This window comes from Eulemur rufifrons, chromosome 16, assembly GCF_041146395.1.
Source record: "Eulemur rufifrons isolate Redbay chromosome 16, OSU_ERuf_1, whole genome shotgun sequence".
Taxonomy (NCBI): domain Eukaryota; kingdom Metazoa; phylum Chordata; class Mammalia; order Primates; family Lemuridae; genus Eulemur; species Eulemur rufifrons.
Genome location: NC_090998.1, coordinates 8,786,277 through 8,813,178, shown reverse-complemented (window position 1 = coordinate 8,813,178; position 26,902 = coordinate 8,786,277). Strand labels below are relative to the sequence as shown.

Sequence of the window (26,902 nt, the reverse complement as noted above, 5' to 3'; positions counted from 1 at the left end):
GGGACTACAGGAATGAGAACAATACCTGGCTAATTTTTCTATTTTAGGGGTTGGGTCTCACTCTTGGGTCTCACTCTTGCTCAGGCTGGTCTCAAACTCCTGAGCTCAAGCAATCCTCCCGCCTTGGCCTCCCAGAGTACTAGGATTACAGGCATGAGCCACCAGGCCTGGCCTAACATAATTTCTTTAAAATAAAGATTGATCTGCAAAGGGTCACTGTTAGGACAAAAATATATCATCAGCAGAAGTAACATGTTAACCATCAGTACACATGAAACCCATCTAAGTACATCAACAATAGTATATATTTGCACAGATTTCATCAGATTAACTCAGAATATAACATGGAAAAGGCATATTTTTGACAGGAATGGTGGGAGTAGGGATCAGGGAGGCAGCATTAGTTACTAGACAGAAATACTAAAAACAAACTTCATTTCACAAATATGCCTAGATCTGGGCTTTCAATTGTTAACATAATATCCAAATATTCTCAAAGAGAATCTATTAGCAAAGCATCAATCCCTAGGAAGCTGCATTAATCTTACCTCTAATGCCATATCTGAGAAAGTTCAGCATTTGCTAAATACACACTCATGGCTATCTCAACACTCAGTGGCCAGGTCCCTCTTTTTAGGGACACATGACAGGTCTGAGGGCCAGAACGCAGTGTCTGTCCATCAAAGTCTGACCTTCTTACAGATCCACAGTAAAGGAACTTCACAGCTAGAGGCTTGGAGACCATCTTGGTTGATGGTACCACACTTCTGTACAAAGCTATTAGAAACAATCCTGTAAGAAATCAGAAAAGCCAATCACTATAAGGTGGCATGCACAGTAAAGCAGTTGAAATGTTGAAATGCATGAAGGGCTAAAACCTAAGCAAATGCTTTCTCTCTGTTCAGGCTCTGAGGAACAGTCTCCCAAAACAGCAGAAGAATACAAAGTGTCATCCTTTTTTTTTTCCCTTGCACACTTTTAATTTCCTTCCTTTTCCCCTATTTCCTCTCTTTTTCACTCTTTCTCTCCTCTCCATCTGCTATTCTTGATCTATACCACAAGTGACATAATTTTTCTTTCCTTCTCTCTCTCCCTCCCCCTCTCCCCACCAACCCCGCCCCTGCACTCCTTTGAAGCCCCTTACCTTGAGAAGTTTAGAGCTGATCCATCTTCCCACCTCCAGCCAGAACTGTTCCTCAGGCCAATCCAGTAAAAGTCCTTATTGATGAAATCTTTGAGCAGGCTCTAAGGGAGAGATTGAAAATGATGAAAGGTCATAAAGATGCAGAAAACCAAAAGAGAGACCCAGTGTCATGGTCAAACAACTCCCTCATCACCACTGTTAAGAACTAAATATTTGTGTTCCCCCCAAAAATTCATATGTTGAAGCCCTAACCCCCAATGCTATGGTATCTGAAGGAGGAGCATTTAAGAGGTAATTAGGCAAAGATGAGGTCATGAGGGCTAAGCCCCCATGACAGGATTAGTGTCCTTATAAGAAGGAGAAGAGACCAGAGAATTTTCTCTCTCTCTCTCTCTCCCCCCGCCCACCCACCCCACAGGTGAGGACACAACAAGAAGGCAACCGTCTGCAGGCCGGAAGGGGGCCCTTGCCAGGAACCGAATCTGCCGGCACCTTAATCTTGGACTTCCCAGCCTCCAGAATTGTGAGCAATAAATGTGTTTAAGCCACCCACTCTATGGTATTTTGTCAGGACAAGCCAAACTGACTAAGACAATCACCCACTCCAAATAACTAATATCTCTTTTAATTTCTAGTTCTAGAGAGTTGTTGATCGCGGAGAGGAGCAGCTTCTTAGAATTAACTTTTCTGTCTACAACTGAATTCAAAAAAACATATACTATGCAAACAGTAAGCAAGAAAAAAAAAACAGAGTGGTATATCGGTCTCCTGTCACTGCTATAGGAAATTACCTACCACAAACTTAGTGACTTAAAATGACATATCTGTATTTTCTTAAAGTTATGGAGGTCAGAAGCCTAGAATCAAGCTGTTGGTGGGTCTATTTTCCTTCTGGAGGCTTCAAAGGAGAATCCATTTGCTTGACTTTTCCAGCTTCCAGAGACCGCCTGCATCCCTTGGTCTGTGGCTTCTTCCTCCACCTTTACAGTGTATCATTCCAACCTCTGCTTGTCACATCTCCTTCGACTCTGCTGCCTCCCCACTCATGATCACACTGGACCCACCTGGACAACCCAGCATAGTCTCTCCATCTCCAACTTAATCATATCTACAAAATTTCTTTTGTCACATACGGTAACATATTTATAGGTTCTAAGGATTAGGACATGAACATCTTTGGCGTGTGACAAATAGGATATTACATCTCTACCTTCCATTGCACCTTCCTCCTTGTTTAGAGGGAGCATCTGACAGGTATTCAGATAATTTCAAAAGAAAGAAGCTAAATGCTGCTGTCTTTCTCATCATCGTTGAGTACATCAAATATTATTAAGCCTGTAGCAATAGACTTGGCTTTTTCCCACTAAACTCTCATTTTCCAAGTGCTCATCAATCTTGTATATGATAAGAAAAACAAAAAAACGTTTCTTAAGGGAACAAGCTTAAGGTAAAGTTAAATCGGCTATACCACTTACGTGTGCCATGCTACCCAATAGAACACAGATAAAAGATGCTTTGATCTGTACCATCTGCCATTCAAATGAAGAAGTTTATATCCTAAAGGAATTGCTTCTATGAATGAAATAAAATAAGGATAAATCCAAAAAAGATTAATTTTGTTGTAAGATTTCACATCAGGGTAACTAATAATTACACTTTCAATATTTTCTAATGACAGCTGGGTTAGTTGAATACCTTTGGAAGAAAATCTGTTTTTTTATCCAGAAAATAGAAAGTAGTAAAATTTCAACTCTCTGTGGTTATTATGATACCACCAGCTGTCCCATTTTGATGTCATTTTTATTCCACTCCTGGAAGATGGTTACTAAAGAGTAAGAATTTCAAGGGCCCTGCTCTTAGAACTTTCCCTTTACCTACTTGAACCCTTCACCAGCATGAATAAAGAGTTTCTCTTCTAAAGTCAAGAGAGGCATAAAGCCTCCTTGTACTCCCAGTAAAGATGCTAGAGAAGGTAGAATGAGTCTTTTGTGCTATTTTCAATGGTCAGAATAACCTCTATTTTCTCTTCATTTGGGTTTCAGTACCAGTTTCCATTCAGGACACATGGTTGTGGTAGCTTCTAGGTGACACATTTGAAAAATCAGTACAACTTGTTTATCAGTGTTTCCTTCCCAAGTGTTCTGTCTCCTATGATAACTTTGTTCTCTCAAGGCAGAGTGTTCTGAAAACAACTATTATATTATACCTTAAGGTTTACAAAGTCCCTTTGTATTCATTCCTAATTTCATTGGAAATACCAGATATTCAGTACAGCATTTAGGAAGACAAAACAAAAATAAAATACCAGATTAAAAGTTTGTTTAGGGGAAAAAAGCAAAGTACTGGAGTCTACCACTCTGTTCCTGCTGTCTGATGACAAAGTTGCTTAATCTAGCTGAGCTTTAGTTTCTTTACGAGTGTAATCAGCCTTGCAAAATGACCCCCTCCCTAAGTTATTTTTTGTTCCCTCAGACTTTACCGGTCAAGCCTAACAACCAGACTTAACTAGCCCTTCTGCAGGACTCACCATCCGTCACCACGAGCTGATTCATAAATCAGACCACCTGAAGACATATGGCTTCAAATCCCAAGCGGTCTGACCTACCTTCCACAATCCAGTATAAAAGCCCTTGTCCTTAGTCAGTTGGGGAGACAGATTTAAGACTCCCATTCTCCTGACAGACGTCTTTTGCATCAAAATTCCTTTCTTCTTTAGCAATCCTTGTTGTCTCAATAATTGGCTCTTTGTGCGGTGACAGGACCTAGCCTGGACCCTTTTCTGGGTTTGGAAACATGAGGATTTAGCTTAGTTATTGTCTAGTATTCTTTCCAGTTGTAAAATTCTTGACAACCTTGGAAGGTAGGCAAGACTTACCCAAGACTTACTCCCTATCAAATAATCATCCTAGTTTTCTTTCCCAGTGCTAAGTTTTTGCATTACAGGCTCTCCCCTTCTAATAATAAACAAGTCAGTCTGTGCCCCCTGATTAATGCCTCAAATAGTTTCACTTTTTGCATAGAAAAAATCTAAAATTATTTACTCACTAGGTTCCAGTCACATGAGCCTTCCTCTGTTCCTTTAAGATGCCAAGGTTATTCTTGTTTGGGGTGTTTGCGCAGCTTTTCCCTCTACCTTGAACACCCTTCCCCTAGACTTTTACATGGCTGTCATTCAGGTCGAGGGCTCGACTCAAATGCTGCCTCCCCAGAGAGGCCTGCCTTAATCGATCAATTTAAAGTAGCACCTGCATTCACTATTATACTGCTTCATTTTCTTCAAGCACATATCACCATGTTATTAATAATTTGTTTACTTTCTTGTTGTCTATCTCTTCTGACTAAAATGCAAGCACATGTAACACTTGTACAATGTGCAATAATCAAATCAGAATAATTAGCACATCCATCACCTCAAACATTTACTATTTCTTTGTGTTGAAAACATTCAAAATCCTCTCTTCTAGCTATTTGAAACTATACAATAAATCATCATTAACTGTAGTCACCCTACAGTGCTACAGAACACTAGAACTTATTCCTCCTATCTAGCTGTAATTTTGTAACCCTTAACCAACCTCTCTGTATCCCCCTCCCACCTCCCCTTTCCCCCGCTCTGGTAACCACTGTTCTACTCTCTACATCTATGAGATCAACTTTTCTAGCTTCCACATATAATTGAGAGCATGCTGTATTTATCTTTCTGTGCCTGGCTTATTTCATTCAACACAATGTCCTCCAGGTTGAAATGACAAGATTGCATTCTTTTATATGGCTGAATAGTATTCCATTGCATACATGTATCACATTTTCTTTATCCATTCATCCACTGATGGACACTTAGGTTGATTCCATATCTTGGCTATTGTGAATGGTGCTGCAATAAACATGGGAGTGCAGATGTCTCTTTGACATACTACTGATTCCTTTCCTTTAGAGATATGTCTGTATATGTACAATTATTATTTGTCAATTTTAAAAATATTAATAAAATTAAACCAAAAATATTCTTAAATAAATTAATGAATCTAAATGTATTATTTAATTTAATTATAAAAATAATTTAATGTAAGCACCATAATAGCAAGAACTCTTGCTTACTATTGTATCCCTAGCACCTAAAAAACTACATAAAATTTTGTTCTACTGGGTATCTACCCAAAGGAAAAGAAGTCATTTTATCAAAAAACACCTGCACATGAATGTTTATTGCAGCACAATTCACAATTGCAAAGATGTGGAATCAACCCCAGTGCCCATCAATTCCTGAGTGGACTAACAAATGTGGTATATGCATACCATGGAATACTACTCAGCCATAAGAAAAGATGAATTAGTGCCTTTTGCAGCAGTTCAGATGGAACTGGAGACGATTGTCCCAAGTGAAGTATCTCAAGCATGGAAAAACAAACACCACGTGTACTCGCTATTAAATTGGACGAGCACACATTTGCATGGGGGAAGTAAAACTCATTGGAAATCAAGCAGAAGGAGGGGGGAGGAGGGAAAGGGCAAAAGCCTACTTAACAGGTACAATGAACACTATTCGGGTGTTGGGCACTCTCACAGCCATGACTCAAGCAGTACATAAGTGATCCATATAACAAAAATATTTGTACCTCCTTAATATTTTGAAATAAATTAAAAACTATATATGTTGGTCAGGAGGGAGGGGGAGAAGGAGATGGGTAAATTCACACCTAATGGGTGCGATACACACTATCTGAGGGTGGGCACGCTTGTAGCTCTGACTCGGGCAGTGCAAAGGCAATATACGTAACCTCAACGTTTGTATCCCCGTAATATTTTGAAATTTAAATATATATACATAAATTACATTCAATAAATATTTATAGAAATAAAGAATATAGATTCAGGTATTATTCTAGAAGAGGCTAACATCTTCTAAACGCAAACTGTCTGTCTTTTTTACTTTCTCCCCGTGGAGCACTTAACTGCACGCTGGGGGATAGGGAGGTAGAGCGAGGAGTAAAGGAAGGGTAAGACAGAGGAAAGGCATTGTGATTTTCATGATAGCTTGAAACCTCTCATGCATTTCTTAACCATCTTAAAGGATTATTTAAATTAGAAAAAAGTGAATGTTTAAAAAAAAATTTCACAAAATTTGTGTGCTAATGATAGTTCATCATGATCTAAAAGATTCAAAAATAAAATGCTACTGCATTCAAAGTATACAGAATTTGAGTATATTTCAACCAAAATTTGTAAATAAGGGTAAACGTAAAATACATATAAATTAAAATTTATTAATAAATTTAAAAAAGAAAGAAATGAGTGTTTCCTCATTTCTCCACTGGAATTATAAGAAAAATGATTCATTTCTTTTTCCCTCAAGAGGAAGAATGGCAGCTAATGAAGCACAAAAATGGATGAAGATTTGCTCAAAAGCTTCAATTACAGTCAGAAGAGCTGGGATTAGGTGGTGCCCGCTCACAAGCCCCAATCCTGTGCTCACTGACCACTCTCAAGACCCACACAATTCTGTCACTTGATCAATCAGTCCTTTTTGCTACATCTTCTCACTGGTGAAGCTGGATGTTGAAAATGTTTATTATAGCATCTTCACCTGAAAACCACTTACTAGTGGTTATAAATAAATAAATAAGAAAACCTTCCCGCTTGGAAGAGGCTTTCAGAACCAGAGTGCAATTAGCATTCTATGTACTCATGGATAATGTGTGTGTGTGCGCGCATGTGTGTACGACTGTAGAAGCCGAATGAATGTATAAATAAGGGCATTAACTCAGAACTCTTGTCACCCAGAGAGGGTGGGAACTAGAGCCTTTAGGTATTAGGTCACTTTAGAGTTTGTCATGTTTGCTTGTATTTTAGTGAGAAAAAATACAAAACCTAAAAGCAAAGTGAAGACAGACCCCAAAAATATGAAATCAGGTATGTTTTTTTCTTCCCTTTCCCTTTTTTGTTTTTTTACGTCAATAGTTATACCTTACACACACATACTTTTGTAGGTGATATTTTTAAATTGAAATTAAAATGTTATTAAGGCACAAAGCATACTCCTTAAACTTCCAAAATTAATACAGTTTATAGAATGTCTCTAAGTCATTTCAACCCCTATCAAGAAAAACTAATAATATATCAAAACTACTAAATCATAACTTTTGATTAGCTAACTTCATTTTAGAGCATATAACCTAAAAACATGACCCCTGAAAAATGATTCATATGAATATGCTCATGGCTCGTGACAATTGGAAATAGTAAAATTTTATCTAAGAATATGAAAAGATCTAAACAATTGAATAATACAGAATTTTTAAAATAATAAAATACAAATTTTTACAATTTTAAAAAATTATCTGGAATAATTTAACACTTAGAAAAAACAGGAAGGAAATAGTGCTATATGATAAAAGCAGAACATAAAATACAGGGTTTCCAGAAAGCCTGGAAACACAGGATAAATTATTTGTAAACAGTATGCCTCTGTTTACTCCTGCCAAACCAGAGCCTGGAGTCGCCAAGAAGTTCCCACAGGGGAGTGCCCCGAACCGTCCTGCGATGGGGCCAGTTGGGATTCCAAAGAAAGAAGCACTAAACGCCAGGGTAATGAGGCCAAAGCATTTATTTGGGGAACTTACATAGGGCTGCAGCAATCCTGGTGAGGAGCAGTAAGAGAAAAGGGATGTTCTACCTAGGTGTGTCCCCAGCGAGGGGCTCAGGGTATGGAGTTTGGCTCAGAGCTGAGGCCAGTTTCTTTCAATGTTTTGGGCAAGGACCCAGATACCTTTATCAGTGCCCGGGAATAGTCAAGGCCCCAGGTTGGGTTCAAGCTTGCAGGGATCAGAAAGAGAGCATGGGGAACTGGGCAAGAAAAATCAAGAATTTGAATATATCTAAAGATATAGTCAAAGAGCAAGAGAAACAAAGGGCAGATGCCGGCCGGGCGCGGTGGCTCACGCCTGTAATCCTAGCACTCTGGGAGGCCGAGGCGGGTGGATCGCTCAAGGTCAGGAGTTCAAGACCAGCCTGAGCAATGAGCGAGACCTCGTCTCTACTAAAAATAGAAAGAAATTATCTGGCCAACTAAAATATATATAGAAAAAAAAAAAAAATTAGCCGGGCATGGTGGCACATGCCTGTAGTCCCAGCTACTCGGGAGGCTGAGGCAGTAGGATTGCTTAAGCCCAGGCGTTTGAGGTTGCTGTGAGCTAGGCTGACGCCACGGCACTCACTCTAGCCTGGGCAACAAAGCGACACTCTGTCTCAAAAAAAAAAAAAAAAAAAAAAAAAAAAAACAAAGGGCAGATGCCATACAGAAATACAAAACTGAGAAAATAACAGAGCGATTCAATTTTAATTGTTTTTATTTTCTCTATCAAAAATAATCTTGACGTCCAAGACAGAAAAAGTGATCATAAGTAAGTGTCTTGCTATTTTAAATATATTTAAATCTCAGGGGCCATATAATGTACATTCCATATTTCAAATTCAAAGAATTTTTTAAACATGTACAGAAAAGAAAAGGCACCAGAAGACAATTAATAGAAAGACTTATCTTGTTTCCCAACATGCACACGATGGATTCTAGAAGCTGTCAAATACAATATTGCTATACATGGCTTTGAAGGTGAATTGATGTGACATTTAAAATTTGGCTCTGCCAGATTTGTAGCCTTGGATTTGTTCATTAATTTTATTTATTCATCAATAAAATGGAGGCATTGAATTCACTTTTGAGGATTGCTGTGAAGATTTTAAGAGTCATATAAATAAAAAACCTGGCACATAGTAGGTGCTCAATACATGGTAACTTACTGTACACTTTACTATAACTGACCTAAGATAGGAGGTGGACTATATTTGTGTATACTGCTGAAAGATAACTATTTAACAGCATGAGAGGGATATTTTTACAGGCTTGTAGACTCTTTGTAGAGTAACCTAATTCTCTAGCAGTATTCTCTACTAATGAAATGCCAGTTTGAAAAACTTCAGTTTTAATAAATCCATAGAGCTCTTTTTTTTTTTTTCATATGCTCATTTGGTAGCCGCTCAGACCCCAGTATAAAAATTAGTAACATCACACATGCCTCAAAATAGTATGTAAATCTTGCTTTAAAAAGAATAAAAATAATATTAGTACAAGAGACTCCGCAGATCATATGTAAGTTAATTTGGTTCTATAGAATCTGACAAAAACTGGAGCAAGAAAAAGAATTAAGCCAAAGAACCAAACAATATTCCATAAGAATGTCAGAAGCAAAACTTACCTGTGGTTGCTATTAAATATAGCAAGGATATTTTACCTTCTCCAGTACTGGCTTGAACAAGGGGCCTTAGGAGAAAATAAACTCATTTTGGAAATGTAGCTATTGTAACTCTATTCAGTTTACTGAACACTCCATGCAGGATCCAGGGAATGTAAGGAACGAAAGGAAGGACAAAATCCCCATGACACCCCTCCCTTCCTCTGGGTGCCTCAGAGAAACAGAAATATCCCCAAATCCCAGATATTCTGTGCCTTAGTCCTTTCCATCTTCATCTCTCACCATCATGCCGTGTAACGTATGGTAGCTGCTACACCACCGTTTTCCGTGGCAGTGCCTTGCGTTATGACTCACTGCTCCTATCCGTTTTGCCCAGCAATGTTTTGAGCTCGTTGCTCACTTCTGCTATTGACTTTAGTCAGCCCAAGTCCTCAGAGCAGCTGTGTCAGAATGAGAATACAAGTTGCAACAACAAAGTCCAGAAAGCAAGGCTATTATTACCAAGGGCTGTAAAACCAAGATCTCATGTCTAAAGAGTAGACCTTAATGCATTCTACCACCCAGCTTAAGGAAGGCATAAAAGAAAAGTCAGTCGTAGATGTAGAACGATTTAGAGTTTAGATGCTATCTAGAATTTCAAAGGAGTAAGTATTCCTTTAACAGGAAACAAGAATCTATATACTTTAATCTTTTCTATATATAGTTATAAAATTTAGGGACTATACATTTTACCCAACTGCTTTGGAGTAATCAACTCTTTGGATTTCTCAAAGGGATGTTAATATACTTGAACTTTGTTGTTTTTTTTTTTTTTTTACTCCGTCGACCATGCAGTGGCTTGATCATAGTTCACTGCAACCTCTACCGCCTGGGCTCGAGTGATCCTCCCACCTTGGCCTCCCGAGTAGCTGGGACTACTGGTGTTCACCACCATGTCCGGCTAATTTTATTTTTTTTAAAGATGGGATTTGCTATATTGCCTAGGTTGGTCTTGAACCCCTGGCCTCAAGCAATCCTCCCATCTCAGCCTGCCGAAGTGCTGGAATTATAAGCATGAGCCACTGCACCCGGCCTTGAATTCTTAATAATTGTTCTCTGTGACTTGATTCTACTCAAAAAAGAAAATAGAAAACAATATCAAAACATAAAAATAGGCATTAAATTAGTATTAAAAAACAAACTGGGATTTCTTATTTTCTTCATACATCTTATTTATGTTGACAAATTAGAATTTGATTAATGTTTGTACTAGGTTAACTCAGAATGTCAATTCCTTCTATTGCCTTGAGATGCTCTAACAGAGTTCTCCTAAAAGAGACTTCCGGGTGGACAGGAAGGATGTGAGAGGCCTGCAAGAAGTGGAGCCCCATCAGCTGAGCCCTGCAAGGTGTTGAAGATCATACCTACGCACGCATGCACACACGCACATGAACACTGTTTTTCCTTCCTTGTATCTCAACTTTCTGGAAATTGTCTTCCACCCAAGAACTTATTGGATTTCAGTGAATTAAGGGAAAACACTTTAAAAGTAGGCATTTCAGTCCTTGCCATGATCACTTTGTCCCTGAGATCTCTGTCTTCCCCTCCCTCTCAAGTTCCACTGTATAGGAATCTGCTGCCTCTTGTTGGATCTGGATGTTGCTGGACCTAATACTTCTTTTAATTAGACCTGTATGTCAGGTCTAATTTCTCTCTGTAATACTCCTCATCCTCCCACCTTCAACACACACATACCTGCCTATGCAAGCATCTGGGTTGCTGTGACTGAGGTGTGTTAGGTCAGGCAGCACAAGGGCAAGGTGAGGGGAAGGAGAGGGAAGAAGGCAGAGAGAGAAGCAGAGGGAAAGGGAAGAATACAGTGTCCCCCAAAACCACAGATTCCTTTTGTGCCTCAAAATAGGATACATAATACATGTGAACAGCATTCACCAAAAAAAAAAAAACCCTACATTTTTTAAATGTTTGTCTTTACCATTTCCTGGGTGTCCGTAAACATAAGGAGATGTGCATCTTTGGCCAAGCAGAATTCCCGACTAGACATCCAGTCCTTTTTCTCCACTGAGAAATAATAACAGTGGCTACCATACCTCATCCAGAGGTCTGGGCAGCTAGGGCAGCTGGCACAAGTGGAGTGGGTGGAGCCTAGAAAGGAAGAGGATCTGCATCACATCTTTATGGACCACTCAGTCTTAGAAATGAAATGGGGGATAAAGTGGAACATGGCAGTCCCAGGCATTCCCTGCCACACCACCTTTCAGATGAAGTGTTACAGAAATGCCTAACAATGCACAGTCTCAAACTGAATGCCTCCCAGTGTCCAACTCCGTCGCTGCTAGTGTGCATTCCACTAAGCAAGGATGTGACTAGGACTAAAGGAGCAGGGAAGAAAATGTGGAACAGTCTGCTGAGGACTGTGGAGAGAGCACAGTGCTCATGCTAGACATCTCTATACACATGTGACGTACACATACCAGACAAAGTAGCTGTGCATGTGTGTGATGGGTGTCTGTGTACTGCCTGTACACGCTTAAATCAGGCAGAATTATTCAGAATGCCCAACCTCAACCTGATACTCCATAATGGTGCATAATAAAAGGAAAAAATACTAGAAAAAGCAAACTTAACTAGAATGAAAGATTTTTGTCATTTTATTATCACAGATGTGATTGTCTAGCACCATTGGAAACTGGATAAAATACACTTCAGCAAGAAGAATTTACCTCAATTTAAAAAAAAAAAAAAAAGATTTTCCAGCAGAAAAGCATATCAAATGCTGAAGTGAAAAGTGATAGAATTCTCCTAACTGAGCTCTTTCAAATACAGGAAATCCTCATTCCTTTCAAATGGCTGGCTTACAGTTCTGTCAAAATTAACACCAGAACTGGGCTGGGCGCGGTGGCTCACGCCTATAATCCTAACACTCTGGGAAGCCGAGTCAGGAGGACTCCTTGAGCTCAGGGAGTTCGAGACCAGGCTAAGCAAGAGCAAGACCTCGTCTCTACTAAAAATAGAAAAAATTAGCTGGGCATAATGGCATGTGCCTATAGTCCCAGCTACTCGAGAGGCTGAGGCAGGAGGATTGCTTGAGCCCCGTGGTTTGAGGTTGCTGTGAGCTATGATGACACCACGGCACTCTAGCCCAGGCAACTGAGTGAGACTGTCTCCAAAAAAAAAAAAAAAAAAGTAGTCCTTTTCATCTAAAGATTAGATAACTTTTCTGTGGGAAGGCCTGGCCTGGGACCAATATAGGATTCTGGAGATCAAGCTGATAAGTTGGCACCTTGGAAATTCTCAACTTCCCTAGGAGTCTTCCTGTCAAAGGCGAAACGTGGGTCTGAGGTAGAGATGCCGGGGTGAATTTTTAGAATCCTGAGGAATCAATTCCATATAATCTGTCTTCATCATCCCCCATAACACAAACCTAAATTAGGACTCTAGATTGTGAAACTATAAACTGACAGCTCCCTGGGTCCCCAGATTTAAGGACCTAGAAGAACTAAACATAGAAAAGGTAGTTTTAGAAAATGTGAAAGCACTCAAATGGCCAAAAAAAAAAAAATCAGAATAAGTTTAATTAAATTATGATGTATCTATTTTGTGACATGCTAAACAACATTAATATTATAATTTAGTTATCACAATAAATATGGTAGTAAGTAGAAATGTTTATGACAATATAAAATGAAAAAGCAATATACAAATTTATAAGCATTCTATGATCAGAACTATTCACAGCCTTGCTTTGAAAACAAAAGGTTGGAGAGGTTTTAAGAGGACTTTGCAGTCCTGTTAAGAAATAAATACTTGGACAACTGCAAGCAGTCAAAGATTAGGAGGCTGTACCTAGGAAATAGCTATAAACAGGTGGTGATTTATTTTGTCTGGATTATTTTTAATATTTCAAATGTCCTATTATGTTATATTGCTTTTATAAATAAAATGAATAAAATGAAAGACTAATTTTGGTTTAAGTTAGCACTTACCCTGGCCCCGAATCCATTGGTATAGCAGCAAACTTGTAAGAATTGCAGTCAGTAGCCCCAAAGCTATTGCCACACGGCAAGAAAGAGAGAGCCTGGAAGAAGAAGCTGAAACAACAGAATCCAAAGCAAAATCTGGAGTCAGAAGAAAAGTTAGGCACCAGTTCTTCTTTGTAGGTCTGGCCAAAAAACATGAAAAAATGCTCAACATCTCTAATCATCAGGGAAATGCAAATCAAAACCACAATGAGATATCACTTAACTCCAGTGAGAATGGCCTTTATCAAAAAGTCCCAAAACAATAAATGTTGGTGTGGATGTGGAGAGATATGAACACTCATACACTGCTGGTGGGACTGCAAACTAGTACAACCTCTGTGGAAAGCAATATGAAGATACCTCAAAGAGATACAAGTAGATCTACCATTTGATCCAGCAATTCCATTACTGGGCATCTACCCAAAAGAACAAAAGACATTCTATAAAAAAGGCATCTGCACTCGAATGTTTATAGCAGCACAATTCACAATTGCAAAGATATGGAAACAACCCAAGTGCCCATCAATTCATGAGTGGATTAATATAATGTGACATATGTATACCGTGGAGTACTATTCAGCTATAAGAAACAATGGTGATATAGCACCTCTTGTGTTTTCCTGGGTAGAGCTGGAACCCATTCTATTAAGTGAAGTATCCCAAGAATGGAAAAATAAGCACCACATGTACTTACCATCAAATTGGTTTCACTGATCAACACCTAAGTGCACATATAGGAATAATATTCATCGGGCATCGGGGAGATGGGAGTGGGGAGAAGGGGATGGGTATACACATACATAACGAGTGCAATGTGTACCGTCTGGGGGATGGACACACTTGAAGCTCTGACTTGGCGGGTGGGGGGGCCGCGGGCAAGGGCTATATATGTTACCTAAACATTTGTACTCCCATAATATGCTGAAATTTTTTAAAAAGGAAAAAAAAAACAAGGTTAAAAGAAAAGAGAAGGTCAGGAAAGCATATCTAGGGTCTTAAAGCAATTTGGCCTGGGGCAAGACCCAGGCCATAAACATTCCTTTCCTAGTCAGTCAGGGACTTGCTTAAAGTCTAAGGTAACCACTGACACCTACATCGAGGCACATACTATACATACCGTATTTATCAAGTCCAAGAATACTTTTTTCCCTTTGAAATTTGGCTTATATGGTCTCATACTTTGCTGGTAAGAATATAAATTGGTACAACGTCTTTGGAGGACAATTTGGCAATATCTACCAAAATCACAAAAGCATTTTACACTTTGAACCAGAAATATCTCTTTGAGAATTTTTTTCCTACAGATACCTACATATGTGCAAAATGCCATGTTTATAAGGCTATTCATGGCAGCAATATTTGTAAGAAGAAAAGATTGAATACAACCGAAATGTCTATCAATAAAAGAACAGTCAGGGTGGGCGCAGTGGTGTATGCCTGTAATCCTAGCACTCTGGGAGGCCAAGGCAAGGTGGGAATATAGCTTGAGGCCAGGAATTCGAGACCAGCCTGAGCAAGAGTAAGACCCTGGCTCCACAAAAAATAGAAAAAAAAAAAAAAAGGCAAGCATGGTCGCACACTGCACCTGTAGTCCCAGCTACTGGGGAGGCTGAGGTAGGAGGATCGCTTGAACCCACAAGTTTGAGGTTGCTATGAGCTATGATGACACCACTGCACTCTAACCTGGGTGACATAGCAAGACCCTGTCTCAAAAAATAAAAATAAAAAAAGAACAAATACATTTTGATATATTTATAAAGTGAATATGCAGCTTCTAACAAAGGGATAAAGAGATACTATTTCTTTTACTGGTAGGAAATAATTTTCAAGATATATAGTTAAGGGAAAGAAACATTCTGCAGAACAGAGGAGAGGAAAGAGGTCACGGGGGACAAGATAGGAGGAAGCCTTTTTACCACACTTTCTTTTGTACCTTTTGAATTTTGAACCACGGGAATGTATTATCTATTTAAAATTTAAATACAAAAATTTAAATGAAAATTAAAAAAACCTACATCTCAGAAGTGCTTTGTGAACTGTTGTTAATTGGAAGAGCAATGAGTCTAGGTTGATGTCATATTTAAGGATGAGACACTTCATATTAACTATGTTCATACAATCTACATCTAAGAATTCTATTTTTCAAATTTGAAACATGGAAGTATTTTCCCCAAACCTTTATTTTAATACATTGACTGCCACACCAGAAAAAAAAAAAAAAAATTCCCTGGGGCCACAGTGTTTTATTAAAACAAAATGAACCTTTCGAAATTATTTTTTATTGCTTTCTATGTGTGAGTTATATTCAATGCAATCCATGTTTTTAGAATTAAATTGTCAATATTAATTGTAACAATAAGAATATCAACACGTAAGATTTTCACGAACCAATTGCAGGGTTTTGCTTCACACAACCCCGGGCTCAAAATTAGCCTGAGTTAAATACTACTCACATGGCAGTCAATGTGTTAAAATCACAGGTATCTCATAGTCTGATAGTGTAGAAATTATATGTAATGAACAAAAATCTGTAAAGCAATATATTTAAGTTCTAATTCTGACTCCTTTGGCAATTTTTAATAAGGAAATTAATTTTACCTATTTGGGCCTCATTTTCCTACTTAAATTTTAGATAAATTATTCTGTATGTACGTGTTTGTATCTATAAAATATTCTGAACTTTGTAAAAGAAAGAACACTATAGTGAGAGATGCCTTTATAAAGAAAGAAAACTGTGTGATAAATATTTGGACTGATGAATCTAAAAACACTAGATTTCTAGTGATCAGAAAAAAAGACATTTTTACTACAGAAGAACATTAAACAAAACAGACACGTTTTCATTTTAGATGTTATGCTAAATGAAAAAAATATCAAAACATAATTGTATTTGTGAAACCACCATCTAATTCAAGAAAGTGAGTAAAATAAATTTTTCAAATTTCCTTTAAATATATACATATTAGAAGCCTCTCGGCCGGGTGTGGTGGCTCACGCCTGTAATCCTAGCACTCTGGGAGGCCGAGGTGGGTGGATCGTTTGAGCTCAGGAGTTCGAGACCAGCCTGAGCAAGAGCGAGACCCCATCTCTACTAAAAATAGAAAGAAATTATATGGACAGCTAAAAATATATATAGAAAAAATTAGCCGGGCATGGTGGTGCATGCCTGTAGTCCCAGCTACCCGGGAGGCTGAGACAGGAGGATCGCTTGAGCTCAGGAGTTTGAGGTTGCTGTGAGCTCGGCTGACGCCACGGCACTCACTCTAGCCTGGGCAACAGAGTGAGACTCTGTCTCAAAAAAAAAAAAAAAAAAAAAGAAGCCTCTCAATAGTCCCAACTATTACATTCCAACTTATCATCAGTTGTGTGACCTTGAAATTATACTTTAAAATATTTATTCCTTTTGATTTAATATTCTATTCTTTAGAAATTAGCACAGATTTAATCCAAAGGAAGGAAAAACTACACAAATAAAGATGTGCCATTCTGTATAACTTATAGTAATAAAAATAAATCTAAATGCCCAAGTATACTGGAATGTTTTAGCATATTATGGCCATGCTTTCAAAGGACAACATTAAAAACTATAATAATAGCAATTATTGTAGCAATATAATGTAGCAAAACGAGAGAAAGCTTGCGGAGCTACAATAAAGAATATACGTTCTAAGAGTTTACTACCTAAGATATAAAATCAAATATTAATTTTGGCATTTATACTATTATCTGTCTGTCTCAGATAATATTCTCTCAAGGCGTTATGTAAAAATGGTTTGTGTACCATCAAATCCCCAAAGTTTCTCAGGGACTACTTATCTGTAGTGTTCTTCACACCTTTTCTTCCACCCGTCCCCATTCTGGTGCAACATTGAGAGGTAAAAACCCCAGTTATGTGAGTCAGTTTTTTTCCTGACAAAATCTTACTATTACCCAGTAGCAAAATTATTGGTGTCCTCCTCATTTCATAGTCAGAAAAATAGCGATAACCTAGATTTAAACGGCTGGTCCAAAGTTATTCCAAACATAACTAAAGAGATAAAATTCTCCCAACAATATTCTTGCTTTAGTTCAGAAGCAATCAAAAATAACAGCATTGCCCTAGCTTGGGTTTTCTTAGATGGGATCATAGAAGTGAATGGTTAGAAAAGAATTTACCTGAGACCTAAGATCAGTTTCTGTACCATATACCAAATTTTCATGTTCCAACTCCAGACTTCAAACTGAACCAAGGATAATCCAACTGTCCTTGATTTTTCTGCACCCTCTACTCCAAAGTCATTCTCCTCCCCATCTATCCTTAGCCTACAGTCACCATGTGTATAGTCTCCATACTAAGTTGGTTAACTCACCTTCTTGCTGCGGTCTGTAGTCATTCTGGGCTTGGCTTGCAGTAGGAAACTCTAACATGGAATAAATAACACTGTCAGTCATCTCTGTCTAATATCTGTCACATTCAGTTGAGAGAGTTAAATCACAGAAGTGTGGAGAGACATGTACCAGTGAGTAAACAGCCCAATCTCTAAACTGCTAGCAGGAAACTTGACAAAAGCAGAAGCAATTTTCCAGGAAATGATTCAAATTCTGGGGCTGCCTATAGAAATTAATATTCAAATTGTTAATTTTTTTGCCCCACTACATTCTCCGGATATTCATTAAATATATATTAAACTGAATCTCCATCTCACCTAATTCTGTTGAGCAAGGAAAAATTGCTCTTAGGCCCAACAATTTTGATTATGTAAACTAGAGTAAAACTGAGAGTGGTTCCTAGCTATGAATTCATCTCAGAGTTTTGTCTCTGCTTTGTTTCCTTCTGAAAAAATGCATGTGTGCCAAATGGGACTGATTTCATCATTTCTTTGACCCACTGGGTAGTGACAGGCAAGAAAGAAACAGACTGCAGGCTACACGTGCCTGGAATCCCAGGGGGAAGGGATTCTTGCCCAGATACGTTTTGTGAGTATGACATACCCATGTCTTCCCCAAAACATTGTCCCAGTTGTGCTCTAATCTTTATCTTCATGGTGTCAGAAATTCCATTAAATTTTCTCTCCTCATTGTCTTATTTTCATATGCAAAGACAAACAACTAAAACGGGGGAACGAATTAAACAAATACATAGTGATTTATTTCTAGCAGATGAAAAGTTAATGAAAAGTAAAAGTAAGGAAAGCAGAAAGAGAATTGAACCTCTTAAGAACAGATTAGGTCTCCAAGATAGAGTCTATAAAAATAGAAGCGAGGAAAGAGAAGAGAAACCAAGAGTGCAAATTAATTAAAAGCTAATATATTTCTGCTTCCAGCTACGACAGAGAGGTATTGGACTTGTCCTTCAGCCAAAAATTATGCATGAGAAAATACATGAGGCAACTATAATATTTCCAGGGACACACAGGCAGCACTGTGATCCTTGAGACAACAAACACACAAAGGTGAGCGCTACGATCACCCTGGCTTCCTACCTAGTGCCACTCACTGGCACAGAGCAGAAAAATGAATCCTAAACAGAACAGTCTCACTCAGCTGCGGAGACAGAGACTGGAGTTTTGAGCTGCTTGAATGGGTGGAATTTTCAGGGCAGGGTAACTGACAAGAGACAACTGCACAGAGTGAGGTGCCCAGGAGACTGCGTGGGGATTCACCACATGTCTGTGACTAAGAGCTGGGCTGCGCAGACATGACAAAACTCTCCAAGTCCTGGCTGACATAGCCTTCTGCTGGGCCAAGGGCTGAAAGGTGTGAACAGAGGTGATGCACTGCTTAGCAGCACTCACAAACAACAAAACAACACTTGACGTCACCAAAAAGATCCACCAGTAATTTAGGTGCCCATGAGAACAAACTTTGTTGCCCTTAAAAGGAATGCAACATAAACAATGTGGTCCACACATACAATGGAGTAATATTCAGCCTTAAAAAGGAAGTAAATCCTGTCATATGTTACAACATGGATGAACCTTGGGGACATTATGCTATATGAAATGAGCCAGTCACAAAAAGATAAATGCTGCATGATTCCACTTACATGAAGCAGCTAAAATAGTCAAATTCACAGAAATAGAAAGCAAAATGCTGGAGTCTGGGGCAAGGGAAGTTGTTGAATGGGTATAACATTTTAGTTTTGCAAGATGAAAAAGTTCTGGTGGTCTGTTGCACAAGCATGTGAATATAATTGTATTATTAGTTTGCTTGAGCTGCCGTAACAAAATGTCATAGACTGGGTGACTTAAACAACAGAAATTGCTTTATTTTCTCACAGTTCTGGAGATGGGAAGTCCAAGGTCAAGGTGCCAGCAGGGTTGGTGTGCAGTGAGGGCTGCCCCCTTGAGTTATAGACCTCTCACTGTGTCCTCCAATGGCCTTTCCTCAGTGTGCCCAAGAGGAGAGGGCAACAGTGAGCTCTCTGATTCCCTTCTTAGGACACTAATCCTATCAGATCAGGACCCCCTCTTGTGACCTCATTTAACCTTAATTACTTCCTCAGAGACCTCATCTCCAGATATAGTCACACTGGGGGTTAAGGCTTCAACATATGAATTCAGGGAGGACACAAACATTTGATCCATAATTTAACATATGTAACACTACTGATATGTATGCTTAAAAATGGTTCAGATGGTTTAAAAAAAAAATAAATATCTTCAGGCCTAGCACTTTGGGAGGCCAAGGTAGGAAGATACCTTGAGACCAGGAATTCAAGAGCATCTTGGGCAAAATAGTGAGACCCTCTCTCTATGAAAAATTTTAAAACTTAGCCAGGCATAGTAGTGTATGCCTATAGTCCCAGCTACTCAAGAGGCTGAAACAGGAGGATTGCTTGAGCCCAGGGGTTCAAGGCTACTGTAAGCCATGGTCACACTACTGTGCTCCAGCCTGGGCAACATAGCATGACCTTGTCTCTAAAAATAATGTATCTACAAAAAACAAAAATGATAACACACAAAATGTCAAAACATAGGGTGCAGTAAGAGCAGTACTAAGAGGAAACTTCACAGCAATAAAAGATCTACATTCAAAAAGAAGGAGGATCTCAAACAAATAATTTAACTTTATACCTCAAGGAACTAGAAAAGGAAGAACAAATTAAGCCCAATGTTAGTAGAAGAAAGGAAATAATAAAGATGAGGGCAAAAATAAACCAATTATAGAATAGAAAAACAATAGAAAAAATTAACAAAACTAAGAGTTGGTTTTTCTGAAAAGATAAACAAAAGGAACGAACCTAGTCAAGAAAAAAAGAGAGAAGATCCAAATAAATAAAACCAAAAATGAATGAGGAGGCATTACCTTGGATGTTTCAGAAATAGAAAGGATCATAAGAGACAAATATGAATAATTATACACCAACAAATTGGATAACCTAGAAGAAATGGATAAATTCCTAAATAAATATGAGGGTAGGTTTTAAGTGTTCTTACCACCAAAAACAAGAAAAAAAGAAAAGATAATGTGTGGTGATGGGTATGCAATTAACTAGCTTGACTGTGATTATTTTACAATGTATACATATATCAAAACATCAAGTTGTATATCTTAAATGTAAATAATTTTGTTTGTTAATTATATCTTAATAAAGCTGGGGAAAAGTCTCTCCTAAACAACTATTTGGCAAGGACAAGACAAAAATGGAAATAATAATAATAATAATTTTTTAAAAGACTGATCAAGAAACAAAGAAAACACAAATTACCAATATCAAGAATGGAGAGGATACATTGCTATAGATTTTAAAAACATTAAAAAGATAATAAGGAAATATTATATCTTCATGCCAACAAATTTAACAAGTTGGATTAAGTGGACAAATTCCTTTAAAAACATAATTTAACAAACTGACACAAGAAGAAGTAAAAATTTTTGAATAGCTCTGTTTCCACTAAAGAAATCAAATTGGTTAATACAAATCTTCCCATAAAGAAAACTTCATGCTCAGATGACTTCAACAGCATATTTTATCAAGCTTTAAGGAATAAATAACATAGCTCCTTCAAAAAATAAAAAATCTAAGTACACTTGTTTAGGAGGCCATTATGACTCTGATACCAAACCTGACACAGAATTGAAAGAAAAGAAAATGACATACATAGGTTAAATATGAAGGGATGGAAAAAATCGTCCATGGAAAAGTTAAAAAAAAAAAAAAAGAGAGAGAGAGAGCAGAAGTGGCTATACTTACATCAGACAATATGGACTTTATGTCAAAAACTCTCTCTAGAGAAAAAGAAGGTCATTTTACAATGATAAAAGAGTCAACTCAACAAAAAAAATTACATGAATATCAAAGACATCAAAATCTTTGACAAAATATTAGCAAATAAAATCCATAAAAATATAAAAGAGGTAAGTCATTATGACAAAGTGTGGTTTATCCCAGAAATGTACAATGTTGATTTGACTTTCTAAAAGCAATGTAATTTACCATTTTAACAGAATAAAGGAGAAAAAATATATAAATCACACCACCTGAAGCAAAAAAAAAAAATGCACTACAAAAAATTCAACACCCATTCAAGATAAATAAGATCTACAAAAGAATACAAAGAAATTTTGTCAAACTGATATTGACTTCTACCTAAAACCTGCAACTAATAACATACTTACGGTGAAATATTGACTGTAATCCAAATAAGATTAGGAACAAGGCAAAGATGTCTGATTTCACCAACTCTATGCAACATTGTACTGAAATTTTAGAGAAGAAAAAATAAAATATAAAAAAAAAAGAAGTAGAATTTACCAGTGATGCTATCTGGGCCCAAAGTTTTCTTCGTGGAAGGTTTTGACTACAAATTCAATTTCTTTAGTGGATAGTGGGATATCCAAGTTATCTACTTTTTCTTGAGTGAACTTTGATAGTTTGTGTCTTTCAATGAATTTGTTCTTTTCATCTAAATCAGAGGTCAGTAAACTTCTTCTGTAAAAGGCTACATGGTAAATATTTCAGGCTGGTCTCTCATGACTACTCAACTCTGCCATTGTAGTATAAAAGCAGTCATAGATAAAATGTACACAAATAGGTTCATCTCTGTTCCAGTAAAACTTTATTCACAAAACAGGTGGTAAGTCAGATTTGGCCCATGGCTATACTTTACAGACCACTGATCTAACCCATCATATTTATTGGCATAAAATTGTTCATAATATTACTCTCCGTCCCTGCCTTCTTTCCTTCCTTCCATCTCCCTCCTTCCCTCTCTTCCTTCTACATTATACATCTTTAGTCATACTCTGCCTTCAAATAATACTATATCACTTCATGTATATTGAGTGAGCTTTTCAATAGCGTATTTTCTCTCCCTTTCCCTGGCCATTGTCATACATTTCACTTCTACGTGTTATAATTTCCACAAAAGGTTGTCATTATTTTTTCTTTACTCAGTCATTAATCTTTTAGAGCTATATTTTAAACTTAGAACAAATGTCTTTTATACTTATACACATATTTATAGTTTTTATGTTTTTCATTCCCTTATATAAATCTAAATGTCCACTTGGTATCATTTTCCTTTGGGCAGAATTTCCTTTAATATGTCTTTTAGCGGTCTGTTTGCAATGAATTTGTCCAGCTTTTGTTCATGTGGAAAAAACTATTAGTTTGCCTTCATTTTTTAAAGGCATTTTTGTATGCATAGAACCCTAGGCTGACAAGGTTCCCCACACGCACCCTAGTGCTTTAAAAATGTCTAATTTCTTCTGGCTTGTCTATCTTCTGATGTGAAGTATGCCTGTTTATTTTTCCTCTGGCTTCTTTTAAAATGGTCTCTTTATCCCTGCTTTTCAGCAGCTAGATAATAATGTTGCTTTGTATACTTTTGTTCATTTTTCCTCTGCTTGATGTCCACTGAGCATCTTTGATGTGTGAGTTTATACTTTTCATCAAAGTTGGAAAAATTTTGGCCCAATTTGTCCTCTTTCTGAACCCTAATTATACATATGTCAGATCACCACAGGTCACTGAAGCTCTGATATTTTAGGGGAGGGGTCTTTTTTCTCCATGTGTTTATTTTAGATATTTTCTAATGCTGTGTTTTCAAGTTAACCAATCTTGCCTTCTGCAGCTTCTAATCTATTGTTGATCCCAGCCAGTATATATTCATTTTATCATTTCAGATATTGTATTTCTCATTTCTAGAAGTGTGATTTGGGTTATTTTTGAAATATCTTCCATTTCTCTCTTCACCATTTTCAATTTTACTCTATCTTCTGTGCATATGGAGTGTATGTATAATAGCTATTTTAACCTCCTTGTTGATAACTCTATCATTTTTGTCATTTCTGGGTCTGTTTCTCCTGGTTACGGGTCATATTTAGCTCCTTCTTTGCATGCCTGGCAATTGTAGGCTGTTGAGTGCCAGGTTTTGTCTTGTTCTTTTAAAAATCTTTGGCTTTTGTTCTGAGACACAGTTAAGTTACTTGGTGTTATTTTGATCCTTTTGAGCCTTGCTTTTTATCTAGAATTGTGAAGAGTCAGAGATTTTACGCTACTTCCAAGCTAAGACATTAGCCTGCCAAGTTTCGTAGATATTATTAGATGAAGACACAAAATTCTTGGGTCAAAAGCAAGGGACGTTATTCATAGCACAGCAAGCAACATGAGATTCATGTTTGCATTGGTTTTTCTTGCCTCCATGTCTCCCACTGGGGCCACATAGAAAAGGCCAGATAGGTGCTACACAAACCAGGGGATCTGCAACACAGATCAGTACCCTTGAACTTAGGGAATCTGAATCTTTTATAATGTGCTACAATACTGTACTGTTCTTTGTCCCAGAGGGAGACATTATTATACTGGACAATAAACAAATTTGCCCCTGGTCGCAAAAGGAAAAACTCTATATTCCAAGGCTGTTCGCTACACAAATATCCTTGAAAAGATAGTCTGGAACAAAAGGTCAGTTAGTGCCTCTGCTTGCAAGACATGCAGAAGTGTGAGAGATCCATGAAGAAATGTTTCCCACCATTTTAAAGCTTTATTAGAGCATTATATAAGTCTAGGGCTAATTTGGACCCACTAGTGAAGCAAAAATCTTCTCATAACCTTACTTAAACTCCCTTACATTGAGAGATCGTTCCACTTTGGCAGGTGAAAACACTATCACCAGCCTTGTGTAAGTCTAGGGATTGTTCTACCTACTCCTTTGCAGTGGTTCAGCTCAGGATTCAACCAAAGACTTGAGAGGGTTCCTCTTAGTTACCTAGAGTTTGCTTGCTATCATGCATCTCTCTTTTCTCCAGTACTCTGACCCACAAATTTTAGCTGCCTTAGTCTTCTCAAAGCTCTCTCTCCTAAGCTTGATGAAACTTCCAGGATCTGTTTGGGTCCCCATTCTTGCACTGCACCTTGGATATTCTCTCCATGCAGTAAGCAGGGGGAATTGTACAGCTTGCCTTACTTACTTCCTTTCTCTCAGGAATCATTGTCCTGTGCTACCTATTGTCCAATATCAGCAAACCATTGTTTCACATGTTTTTCGTTTTTTAGCCATATAAGATAAGAGAATAAGGCCAGGTGCAATGGTGCACACCTGTAATGCTAGCACTCTGGGAGGCTGAGGCAAGAGGACCCCTTGAGCTCAGGAGTTGGAGACCAGCCTAAGCAAGAGCGAGACCCCATCTCTACCAAAAATAGAAAAAATTAGCTGGGCGTGGTGGCGCGTACCTGTAGTCCTAGCTACCTACTCAGAAGGCTGAGGCAGGAGGATTGCTTGAGCCCAGGAGTTTGAGGTTGCTGTGAGCTAAGCTGATGCCACAGCATTCTAGCCCAGGCAACAGCGCAAGACTCTGTCTCAAAAAAAAAAAAAAAAAAAAAAAAAAAATCAGAGAATAAAAGAATAAATCCAGTCCCAGTTACACCATCATGACTAGAAGCAGAAGTCTGAAACAAAGAAATTAAATCTGCAGAATATTATTATTGTCTATATAGAAAATGCTAATGAATCTACAAAGCAACTGCCAAGATAAGTAAATTTAACAAGGTTACAGAGCAAAAGGAAAAAATACAAAAATAATTATATTTCTATAGTTGTATACAAACATTTGTAAAATAATTTTTCACATTAATTTCACTTATAAAAGCATCAAAAAATAAAGTACTTGGGAATAAATATAACAAAAATCATGTAAGACTCCTACATTAAGAACTATAAAACATTGCTGAAAGAAATTAAATAAGACCCAAATAAATAGAGAGCCATACTCTATTTGTGGATTATAAGAGTCAACATTGTTAAGATGTTAAATTTCCCGAAATTTATCTATAGATTCACCTCAATCCCAATTGTAATCCCAGCAGGATGTTTTTAATAGAAATTGATAGGTTGCTTCTAAAGTGTATATGGAAATGCAAAGAACCTAGAATAGCCAAAACAACCTTGAAAAGGCAAGAAAGACTTATAATACCTTTCTCCAAGACTTATTATAAAACTAGAAGAATCAAGCATATCATTAGCATAATATTATAATTAACAAAGATATCAATTGAACAAGATTAAGTCCAGAAATAGAACCACATTTATACATCAATTGATTTTCAACAGAGCTCCAAAGTAACTAAGGGGGAAAAAAAGTGAACCAATGTTACTGGAAAAATTATATATCCATATGGGAAAAAATGAACCTTGACCCTACCTAAACCATACACTAAAATTCAAAATAGGTTACAGACATAAATGTAAAACTATAAAGCTTCTTAGAAGGAAACACAGATATAACCCAAATATCCATCTTAAGAAGAATGGATAAACAAGTTGAGAAATAAAGTAGTCCTCCCTTATCTCAGTTTCTCTTTCCACAGTTTCAGTTACCCAAGGTGAACCAAGGCCTGAAAATACTAAATTGAGAATTCCAAAAACAATTCATAAGTTTTAAATTGCACACCATTCAGAGCAGCTGACAAACTCTCGTGCCATCCCACTTCATCCCTCCTGGGACATGAATCCTCCCTTTGCCCAGCGGATCCACACGTCTATGCTCCCTGCCCATTAGTCACCTAATAGCCATCTGAGTTATCAGATAGACTGTCAAGTTATCACAGTGCCTATGTTCAAGGAACCCTTATTTTACTTAAGAATGGCCCCAAAGCACAAGAGTAGTGATGCTGGCAATTTGGATATGCCAAAGGGAAGCTGTAAGGTGTTTTCCTTTAAGGGAAAAGGTAAAAGTTCTCCACTTAATAAGGAAAGAAAAAAACTATAGGCTGAGAAAAAAATTATATTGCTAAGATCGATGGTAAGAACGAATCTTCTAGCCATGAAATTGTGAAGAAGAAAAAATGAAATTTATGCTAGTTTTGCTGTCACATCTCAAACTGCAAAAATTATGGCCACAGCACGTGATAAGTGCTCAGTTAAGATGAAAAAGGCATTAAATTTGTGGATAGAAGACATGAACAGAAAGGTGTTCAAATGGACAGCAGTTGGGTTCAGTACTACCCAGTTTCAGGAGTCCACTCGGGGTCTTGGAAGGTATCTCTAAGCATGAGAGGGAAACTA

The 26,902-nt window shown here is 37.6% G+C and overlaps 1 protein-coding gene across 2 annotated transcripts; it reads right to left on the bottom strand.

The window, feature by feature from the left end:
* Positions 1-213: 213 nt before the first annotated feature.
* On the bottom strand, positions 214-17,843 carry KLRG1 (killer cell lectin like receptor G1). 2 transcript variants are annotated; one of them, XM_069491190.1, is made up of 6 exons: positions 17,762-17,843; positions 13,377-13,481; positions 11,366-11,535; positions 1,145-1,245; positions 693-792; positions 214-216 (listed from the first exon to the last, which is right to left on the bottom strand). In XM_069491190.1, exons 1-6 carry the CDS (start codon positions 17,841-17,843, stop codon positions 214-216), a joined length of 561 nt encoding a protein of 186 aa, XP_069347291.1. The 2 variants fall into 2 exon arrangements, with proteins under 2 accessions (XP_069347291.1, XP_069347290.1); XM_069491189.1 differs by lacking the exon at positions 214-216 and having other exon boundaries at positions 681-792.
* Positions 17,844-26,902: the final 9,059 nt, after the last annotated feature.